General features: G+C 39.6%; 3 protein-coding genes across 3 annotated transcripts in view; all 3 read left to right on the plus strand.

The window, feature by feature from the left end:
- The window catches only part of LOC109972815 (unconventional myosin-IXa-like), a 91,620-nt gene extending 86,554 nt beyond the window's left edge, over positions 1-5,066 (plus strand). The window contains 3 exon segments of the mRNA XM_020621977.1: positions 1,453-1,655; positions 2,047-2,189; positions 2,317-5,066. Of these exon segments, the coding sequence (XP_020477633.1) occupies positions 1,453-1,655; positions 2,047-2,189; positions 2,317-2,705 (735 nt within the window). The 3' untranslated portion in view covers positions 2,706-5,066.
- Positions 5,067-6,003: 937 nt separating this feature from the next.
- On the plus strand, positions 6,004-9,648 carry LOC109972387 (DNA polymerase III PolC-type-like). Its single transcript, XM_020621204.1, has 3 exons — positions 6,004-6,255; positions 6,441-6,492; positions 8,957-9,648. Exons 2-3 carry the CDS (start codon positions 6,441-6,443, stop codon positions 9,490-9,492), a joined length of 588 nt encoding a protein of 195 aa, XP_020476860.1. The 5' UTR covers positions 6,004-6,255; the 3' UTR covers positions 9,493-9,648.
- A 632-nt stretch (positions 9,649-10,280) lies between these two features.
- The window catches only part of LOC109974054 (protein PML-like), a 2,537-nt gene continuing 1,953 nt past the window's right edge, over positions 10,281-10,864 (plus strand). Inside the window, exon 1 of the mRNA XM_020624063.1 lies at positions 10,281-10,558. Coding sequence (XP_020479719.1) covers positions 10,480-10,558 — 79 coding nt within the window. The 5' untranslated portion in view covers positions 10,281-10,479. The remainder of the gene's footprint in view (positions 10,559-10,864) is intronic.

Genomic DNA, 10,864 nt, shown 5'->3' on the forward strand with positions numbered 1-10,864 from the left:
GGCTGCAAACCGCCCCAGTGCATGCTGGAGGTCCTGGTTTGATGGAGCCAACAGGACAACGTCATCTGCAAAAAGCAGAGACGAAATCCTGTGGTCTCCAAACCGGACTCCGTCCAGCCCCTGGCTGCACCTAGAAATTCTGTCCATAAAAATAATGAACAGAACCGGTGACAAAGGGCAGCCCTGCCGGAGTCCAACATGCACTGTTCTGATTATGTTCTTAGATAATATCTGCTTGGACTAAAGCCTTACCGCTGTTACATTTATTGCCTTGAGACTTGTACGAACTGTAATGTACTGTTCAAATTACTTGAGACTTGTGAGAACTGAAATGTACTGAACAAGAAGTCGATCCGTTATGGATTTACTTAGCGTATAAATACCTTTGGCTTTCACATAAGATGTGCTACCATTACATTGCTATTATTCAGGCCAGATTTTGTGCAGCAAACATTCCCTTCAGGCTGAGAAGTTGACTTGGACTTGATTGCTTTATATCTCAAGACTTGGGACAGGCTTGCTTCTTTAAGTTAACTTGGTCACATTTTTGCTGGTGAACCAACAGATAGGCTCTAGCTAAAAAAATGAATTTGCTAGTTACTAACTGGTAACTAACAAATGCCCACTAAACTGAGCATTAACCATTAAGTTGATTTTTATAAAGGTACAATTTCTATGCTAAAACTTAGTTAACTGACACTATAAAATAAGTCTAAATGCTAATTTACCTAGTTTCCTCCAACAGTACTGTACTAATGTAAAGTATACCTGCACATTTAGATAAATAATACCTCATTATGTGTCTCTTTTGTCTGTGTGAAGTTAATTATCAGAAGAATTGGGTTGTCTTTACGAGGTTTCTGTAGTAAAACAAACACTAACATCCTTTTTGACAGCTAGTCATTGTTCTAGTGGGACAAATGAAGGTTACTCTTTCTTGTATTGGACAAAAATTTGTAAAATCAGTAACGTATAATCTATTTATAGCAAAGAGAATGGTCCAGTGCAACTTCTGCTGTAGTTTTGTCTTTGGTTAATGTATGTGGTAAATACGCAGAGAGAGCAACACTCAGACTATTAGCTCCACTTACACTACTGACTGCTATTTGCTTTCTGTTTCTGCTTCACAACTGATTAACATGCAGCCTAACACAGCTAAACTTAAGGTAATGCCTACTGTACCTGTGAGTGTGTGCGTATGTAGTGGGTGTGTTTGTGTGTGTTCCCGTGATATTCAACAGAACTCATAGTTTCTTAGGCTGATGTCAATCATGGTTAAAGCATCATGTGTATATGTAGTTAGTATGTGATCAAAACATCCAACCATGTGTACAGCGGGTCTGCTGTCTGTGCTCCACTCCTGTGGCTGTCAGCGGTAAACTGATTATCACTGTTAAACCACCATTAATACACTCTCTCACTCTGTGCAATTTTGTTTGTGTGTGTTTGTAGAGTAAAGGTCGTGTTCGGCAACCCAGTGCCCACACACTCTCGCCTCCTCTCAGCCCCAGAGTCCCCCCTGTGGTGGATGGAGAGAGTGCAGGGGGAGGAGGAGATGATGGAGCAGAAGCTGGGCTCAGTGAGCAGCAGCAGATGGCGATGCAGCAAGAAGAGCAAATCCTCACAGAGCAGATTGAAAGTCTGCAGAAGGAAAGGTACTAAGGTTTATACTGTGTGACGTAAGTGGGGAAAAGTTTCTGTAAAGCTACGAAAGCATAAAGGAGATACAAAAAGAAACTTAATAAATATCCAGTTTTAAAATGGTAGCAAATTAACCTGAATTCTTCAACTGTAACATCCACAGATTTTCACAAGATTAATTTTGGCAGATGCATCACTCAGTAAACCTCTACAGATTTTTAAAAAATTACTGTTCCAGTGAGGACTGGTAGCTGTAAATGTCTGTTCAGTCCTAGGTATTACCTACCAGATGTGTGTTATATGGATCACTTCAGGGACACACAAAGTTGTTTGCTATGATAAAGGCCCAAAGTTAATTTGGATAAAGCACCACCTGAATGTTAATTTGTGTGTGTGTGTTGGCAGAGAGGAGCTGACCTATGAGATGTTGATCCTGGAGCCCCGATCATCCGATGATGAGACTCCTGAATCTGAAGCCTCCATTGGCACAGCAGACAGCTCGGAAAACATCACCATGGAGACAGAGGGAGCCACCTCCTATCCCTCTGGTATGTGTGTGTGTGTGTCCACTAGCTCCTCATGCTTGGATCCTTTTTCAGTGGCATTGTTTGGATGAGTGTTGTTAAGTGTGTCCTTAACACCTCTCTGCCATGGCTGCTGCGCTTCCCTCCACAGAGTGCGGTACTTACCGCTCCAGAAAGTCTGAGCCCAAAAGCAGGCGAGCTCTGTGGCGACAGCCTAACTCCCAGGACTCTGTAGACTCCACCTCCACAGTCTCCTCCTCCTACCACCCCTCTTCCTCTTTCTCCTCCAATGCTTCTGGCTCTCCATCCCCTCACTACCGGTTCCGTTCCTCCTCCTCCGGGCCTTTGCTCACTTCCTGCGGTTTGGGGGCCCCATTGGCAGAGGCAGAGGGTGGCCACAGAGACAGCAAGACAAGACACAGGCTCAGGCTGAGCCGCAGCTCACCACGCGAGCCATCAGGAGGTCACCGGAGGGACTCGGACTTCAGCTCGGGGCCACAGCAGCTGGTTCTGTACGGCAGCAATGAATTCATGGTGTGAAGCTGAGGAAAGAAGAAGCACCACTGTTTGAGTGCAGGAGGGTGTGCAAAATGGGGAGGAGGAAGAGTCCGGAGTGGGACAAGGCTGGTTACAGGGCAAGGTTTGTGCCCAGTGTTGCTTGCTGCCCCTCCTCAGTGCCCATCCCCCTCCTACCCTGGTCCAGTCAAAGCAGAAAAGATGTGGGAATAAAATAAGAGGAGACTGGGGATATAACACAGAGGGACAACACAGGTGGTCAAAGGAGGAAACAGACAACAAATGTGAAGAGCAAAAAACTGAAGTTACCTGTTCAGCCATGTTTGTTAAACTTCTGATCACAGTGCTGTTTGACCCCTGCTGAAGTACCAGGGGTCGGTCACAGGAGAGAGAAGAAGAAGAAGGGAAGGACAGGTGATGAGACAAAAAACCCCACACCTGCACAGCCTAGTCCTACAGTGCCCCGTCTTTAGCTTTCAGCATGTGGGCAGGTGGTTAAAGCCACTCAGAAGAGATGTAGCCATATTGACTGTACTGGCGGACATTTTGTCTGTAACCAGTGCCAGGCTAAGTCTGCTTTTAATGTTTACACAGGACACACCAGCCAAGAGGCTGCATGCTTCTCCATCCCACTTTTTCTTACATTAGTTTGAAGAAACTGTACAGAAATATGTTATAACTGTATTATTATTATTATTATTATTATTATTATTATTATTATTATTATTATTATTATGCTACAGAGGAAAAATGTACATAGAATGAAACTGCAGTGCTGCTCCTGGTTGTCCATGGTTGATTATTGTCTCTATTTCTTGTTTAGCAAAGTGTCTGGATTCAGGTTCCACTTTTGTTTCTGTGGTGGTTTTGTTCTCCTGTCTTTTTTGTGCTGTTTCACAATGAATAGAGCCACTTTTGAGGTTCCTCTGGTGATACCCTTAAGAAGCAGTAGAAGGAAAAGCATCTGCACTATGTAGGGTGTGATGTACTTGACCTGATGTGTCAAATGTCAGTCAGCCATAAGTGTTTTGTATCTGCCTTGCCCTGCAAGCTTTTGTTTTCCTTCTGTTTTATTCAGAAACATCAGTATTACTACATCAGGACTTGAATTTTTTTATATATATTATTGATGTGTTATAGATGTTAATATCAATGTTTTTGTCATCAATATTGTTTCATTTTTGTTCAGATGAAAGCCATTTTTTCTTTCCTGTCCGTTTCCATGCATGCCTGAATGACTGAATCATTTCTGCCACTGCGCTCACACAGTTTCCCAAAACTTGTGCTTCTTGCACGTAAGAGTGAAAAAAGTCTCTGCAACCATCAAGTGACACTAAAACTATTAGTCTGAGATTTGTTGCACCTGTAGGGACACTCTTGACTCATTCACACTCTCAACCTGGCCATGTTGTCCTCTGAGCTGTCCAAAATACTTTCTTCTTCTTCTTCTTCTTCTCTTTTATTAAACATAACAGTAGCTCTTTCACTTATCTCCCGGCTCTGGCTGTGAAAAGTAGCATTTAATCTGCCTATTAACCAGAAAAAAGCAAGTAGCAACTAACTCAGATGATCCACATCTTTCTACATATTCTTACTCTTGCTGTCTGTGTCCATATAATATCAAAACAGTCGGTGTAACATTCAGTTTCATGGGCCTACTCAGTAGCTTGACAGCAATGATGTCACTATAGTAAAGCTGCAATATCTCTCCTTGTGTACTGCATCTGTGATCAACTGTTTCTGGGCGATCTTTGCTCTGATCACAAACACAGTGTTAATCTTAATTTCTTGAAGCTGGATATCTCGGTGAGAACTGTGCTAATATCAGTTTTCATACAGGTGTGGGGACTTGCAGCGTGTTGTCTTTTTACAGTGTAAAGTGCTCAGAAACGAGCTGAAAGTACAAAACTGATTCCTGGTAAAGTAACTATTTGTACATGTCCTGGCTGATCCTATGGCATTCTGCAAAGGCAAAAAAAAAAAAAAAGTGTATGTACCTGTCACTGGAAGGCATGTTCTGCTTTTTCTGGTTGTTTTTGTTCCTCTTTTGCACACAGTGTATGTACTATTTATGACCATGCTTTTGGGGTGTACATTGGTTTCAAAGAAAAGGTGTTATAAAAGGATATATTATCCTGTGTACGGTTCATTATCTACTATTAATCATGGTGACATTTTAACAGGCCACTCCATCTGTCATGTTTGTGCTCCAAAGTGAAAAAAGAAAAGAAAAGCGTTGTGTCTCTGTCCACGCCATTCTGAACATCATTATGTACAAGGTGCAATTTGTGTTTTATTTCTTTTTTAATGATAAAAATGTCTATGGTTGTAAGAAAAAATACTTTACAAGGGAAAATCATCTGCTTATTAAAAAAACAAAACTGCAGCCAAACAAAAATTTGTTGTGTAATATTTTGTGAGGCTGATATTTGTGTGTCTTTGTTGGGACATCGCACATTTGAGCTTTTCATTCAAGATGTCCTGTGGACTTTTCTTGTAAAGAAAACTTACACTCTTCAAATATTTGCATAGGTGACTTTGAAACTGAGTTCTGCACAGTCTTCTTCTTCAGCTTCTTTGTTGGCACATTGTTGTATTTTTTTTTCTTTGCATGTTACTGCCACCAGCTGTTGGTCCGTGGAACAGCGAAAAAACAGGAATGGATGCAGTGACACAGACCAGTCCATGCACACGCACAAACAAATTACTGCTGCACTAGTGGTGTAATAGTATATTTATCTAACATGGAATCACTGCAGTGTTTCTCAGTAGACAGTCTGTCTGTGGTACCCTCATTTTATTGTTATTGTTAATTTTGAAGCTATAAGTTTGAGCTGCTTATTTATTTGAATAGATTTAAATGTGTATGGGTCATGTGTGTATGTAAAACAGTCTGAGCTCTTGTTGTTCTAAATACAACACTCACATGTGGTGTGGTTATAACATGATGTGGTCTATATATGTATATATATATATATATATATATCCCATATTTTCCAATTTTGTATTTTTTACATTTCATCTTATACTATTTAATTTGATCCCTTTAATTTTTGCTTTAGTATAATGTATTATGCGTAACAGCACTTTTAATTAAGTAGTAAAATGAGTGTGATGTTTCTGTAGCTACTATTTCCATCTGTCAAACATTTTTTTTATTATAATGTGACGACTTTTATTCTTTTGAACCTCTTTATTCTTCTCTATGTTATGGAAGCCCATTCCTATGTTGCGTAACCAAAACAAAAGCTTCTTCTTCTTCCGGACAGCCACCGCTGCTAAAATGAAACCACACGAACAACGGGGAAGGTTTCACCGAAAATACCTTTTGTTTCGCAGCTGCGGCGCATCGACCGACGAGCAGGGCAGCAGAAACGTTTCTTTGGAAGAAGAAAAAGAAAGAAAAGAGAATATGGAGAGTTTCTGTTTCACCAAAATGAAAGTAGAAAACTGCGTGTATGTAGGTTTTGTAACGCTGTGACAGTGATTCACCTCCGGATGACTTCAGTCTTACAGTTGATCCGCGTGCAGTCTGTCACAGCTCTCAGGTGACACCAAGTCCGACTGGAGCACGGTGGGTTTATTCTTTATACTGCCATTTTACTAACTGTACAGTTTCTCGCTTTATCTCATATAAGTACTGTTTCTTTTGATTAGTCAGTTTGAATACAGAATGTCAATTTTTAAAAAATTGTTAGACATGACTTTATCGGTTCGTCAAAGCCTGACCCAAAATGTCTCTATTGTGAAATTTTCTAGATGTCTGATGACCGAGCCGTCGTTTTCTTTGACCTGGAGGCAACTGGATTAGGTAACATTAACTTCATGTTATTATTGTCTGTTTATTAATATTGTAATAATATTGGAAAATTAGCTTTCATCTAAAAACAAGGTCTACTTAGTGGAATTTACAAGTACTTGAAAGAGTAAATGTACTTAGTTACTTTCTACCAGCTGTGGAAGAAGATTCCTCACTAACTAACTACTAATACCACAGTGTAGCTACAAATACTCTATTTCCAGTAAAACTCCTCCATTCAAATGTTACTTAGGTAAAAGTACAAAAGTATCATAGTATACTATAATATATAATATATGATGTTGATGCTTATGAAGTTCCCACCAGTGATCAGTACAGTCTTATAATTATACTGTGTTCTGTTTTATTCATCTAATTTTGAAAAGTAACTAAAGTTATCAAATACATGTAGTGGACTCAAAAGTACATTATGTCTCTAAAATCTAGTGAACCCAAAGTGTGAAGTAAGAAGAAAATGTAAATACTCAAGTAAGGTACAGATACCTGAAAAGTGTACATAGGTACAGTACTTTAATAAATGTACCTAGTTTCTTTCCACCATTGTTTGAAGTGAGACTTTTACTGATTAGATAAAGTGTAGTATCTCCAGCGTTTCCTTTGGTAGCTACATAAAAATTAATTGTTAACCATACTTGTTTTTATCAGCCCAGTCTGAAACTCCACCTGTTCACAGTCCTCCATCAGCTGGAACCTTTTCATAATAAGGATGTAAAGTCTGTTTCAGTTTCTATTGTTGTTGGTTTCTATTCCCACACAGTCTGAGTTATGTTTATTGTATTGAGAAATTAAAGCTTACATCTTGGTTAGACAAAGGGTTGGGCTACCATTACACCCGACTGACTTTATTAACCAATCAGATTGCACAACAGGGCAGGCTTCTGTGTGGAACTACCGCAAATTAAGAAATGCTCTTCCTGTGGTTGCAGCATGGCGCCTCTGTTAAAAAGAAATTGCAGACTACAGAATGAATTATCACACACATTCTACAAATATTGCATATACTCAAATACTGAATGCAGACTCCTGTGAGCTTGGCAAGTTTAAGGTTGGATTGCAAAACCAGCAGCTACTTTAAATCACTAATTTTGTTGTATATAACAATAGATCAGATGAGTGCAAGGCAAATTATTAAACAGCTCTTTTAAATGATGATGAGCATTTTTCAGTTTCAAAGACCAACTGAATAATGAAATGGTTTTTAAGTATGCCAGTTGAAATTACTCTTCCTGTCATTTTGTCCTTAAGCAACAACATGACCAAAATTACAGGCTACGAGGATTCATTTCATTGTTACTTTAGAGCCAAGTGTGTGAGTTTGTGGTTTTGATTGCGTATGGGTGTGTGCACTGACTCACTCACTCGCCTGGCAGGACTTTACAACAGAAAACTTTATGTGCAGTTAGCATGAGCGTGGCGAACAGAAGGCACCGCCTACCCAGAACAAAAAGCAGAGACCACAAAGCATTAGCAGCTCACTCCACAGGTGCTGACAGAGAGACACTGTCACTGAAACTCACCCGGCATGTTGTGCATTCTATGACTGTAGTGAGTGAATGTACAAACACTGTTCCTGTTCCCCAGAGTTACTGCTGCTTGCATTATTACACTACATCTAATTTTGAGGTACCTTACTTGAGTATTTGCATTTTCTGCTATATCCTACTTTGGGTTCACTACATTTTAGAGGCAAATAATGTACTTTTGAGTCCACTACATTCATTTGATTACTTTAGTTACTTTTTAGAATCAGATGAATAAAATTAGACACCGTATAATCAGAAGACGATTGATCCCTGATGGCAAATTCACAAGTTACCCAGCAGTGCTTCAAATTACTATATCAGTATAAAAGGTTGTTAAAATTAGCTCCACCTTGATATGTACAATAATGCATCAAAAGTTATAATCCATTAATATAGCTACATTAATGTGAAATGTCCCATTCTGCATAATGAGTACTTTGGCTTTGGTGCTAATACTTTTGTACTTTTACTTCCAATTCAAGACGTTTACTTGTAGCAGAATATTTTTACACAGTGGTATTGCTACTTTTACTTAAATAAACAATCTGAGTACTTTTCCACCACTGTGATTAACAATATGAGGATAAAGTATAAACAGTGCCCATTGTTATCACTTGGTTTAAAGGAGGAGTTTGGCATGGATGAGAATTTAGATTAAAACAATTCTGTAAACTATATATTAAGCTAAATTAGCTTAGTTTAGCATGAAGCAAGGAAATGGGGGAAACAGCTAGACTGGCTCTGTGTAAAGGTAACAGTTGCTATTGTCATATCACCTACCATCACATCACACAGTCAGTTCATCTCTGCTAAGAAAAAAGCACAACAGCAAGCAGTGGCTTTATCATTTTAGCTATTGCATCCTATCTTTATGTATATTTTCTCTTTCTGTTCTCCTCTCCTCCTGTAATCTGCCCCTCCTCTTCTTCCAGACACTGCAGTGTGTGACATCATCCAGGTGTCAGCCGTCTGTGGAGAGAAGGCCTTTAATGTCTACATTCTCCCCCGTCGCGCCCTCACTGAGAGCGCAGCCCGGGTCACGGGCTTCACTGTCAGCGGTGACCGCCTGTTGCTCCGCGGGGCCCCAGTGGACACCACCCCTCTTGTTGAGGCTCTCACCTCTTTCATCGCCTTCCTTCGGTCCTTCCGCCGCCCTGTGTTGCTGGTGGCCCATGGTGCATTGCGATTTGATATACCAGTGCTCACCAGAGTGCTGAAGCAATATTCGCTCTGGCAGGAGTTCCAACAGGTGGTGTCTGGATTTCTGGATACCTTGCAGCTAAGCAAGAACCTGTTTCGTGGTCTGGGCAGTTATTCTCAGGAGTATATGGTCCAGCACTTCCTGGGAAAAACCTACAATGCCCATAATGCAGTGGATGATGCCAGGATGCTGCAGGAGCTGTACAAAATGTGGAGACCTAGCAGAAGGAGTATTTCGAAGTGTATCTTCAGTACAACAATGTTTTGAAAAAGTTACAAAAAAATCAAATCAAATGAGGTATAAATTATATTTCTGGTCATAAAATAAACAGAAATACATAATAATGTAATGTATAAATAATGTATGTTACACCCCAAAGTGAAAGATATGCCATGTTCATGTCGGATAATGATTTGATATTATTTAGTTTTGTAATTTTGTTGTCTAATAAATTAATAAAGTAATATATTTCATACTTGCATGTTGTTCTTTGTTGTCATTCTGTTAATTGTAGCAAGGTTTTCACACAAGTATCATTAAACTTTTATTTAATCCTGCTATACTTGATATTTTTGAAATATTAGTTGCACCAAAATTTTGCAATAACAGGGAAATCTCTCTCCAGAATAATCCTGGTTGACCAGCAACTTCAAGGCATTGTATTGTTTAACAGTTTTTTTTTCTGCTATCATTTTTATTACTCGATCTACCTACAGTGTTGCTTAATGACCAACAGCCAGCCATTTCTCCAAGGGTTTGCTGCAGAGCATTCTGGGAAATGTAGGACATCACTACCTAGAATGAGCCAAGACAGGTGAGTTAAATTTGATCCCTTTCTGAATGTGCTTAAAGCAGATATTTGTTTGTTTACACATAAACATTTCTTCTCTCAAATATTAAAAACATCACATTTATAAAGTATTGTTAAAGTGCTGATCTTTTTATGGCGTCTTTGCCGTCATTTCTTGATCTATATTTGGTTCTGTATGTGAATAATAGTTAAATATGCGACTGGTGTGTGTTGTTGAATTTTATTTTCATGTGTTTGTCTTAAGCCATACTTTTATTTTGAAAGTTTTGATTTTCCGGTCCGAGCTCTTGCAGGCGGTTAAAACACCTCAAGAGCACCTGGGTGCAGATTCCATGTAGCTGGCTAATTTACAGAGTGCCAGTGACTCCAGCCCGCGTTTGTTACGGTTATTCTACAAAATGTAAGTGTTACAGGTTGATTTTATAAATGAAGGTCGTGGCGTGATGCAGAACTCAGAGTCATTCGGAGCTGAAAACTCTCAACAGTCCCTCGTTTTCTTTGACCTGGAAACAACGGGACTGGGTAAGTTCATTCGTTACGTGCCATTATATCTATTAGAATAGATAAAACTAACACACTTGTTTTTATTTTATGTGGGCATAATTGTATGTGTCGTTTCAATGTGTCTGAGGGACATGACTGCGACCAAGACTTGCTCCCTGTCATTGTCGCCCGGAAGTTGGGTTACGATTACGGTTAACGTTAACTCTCAACTATAGATGCATTAATGGAAAGACTATAAACCCTATTCCTAATTCTAGTACCTAACCTAACTCCAACCGTAAATTTCACCGTAAAGCTGCCGAGGTGAACAAATTCCGGTCATAA

This window comes from Monopterus albus, unplaced genomic scaffold, assembly GCF_001952655.1.
Source record: "Monopterus albus unplaced genomic scaffold, M_albus_1.0 scaffold7.1, whole genome shotgun sequence".
In the NCBI taxonomy this organism is placed as follows: domain Eukaryota; kingdom Metazoa; phylum Chordata; class Actinopteri; order Synbranchiformes; family Synbranchidae; genus Monopterus; species Monopterus albus.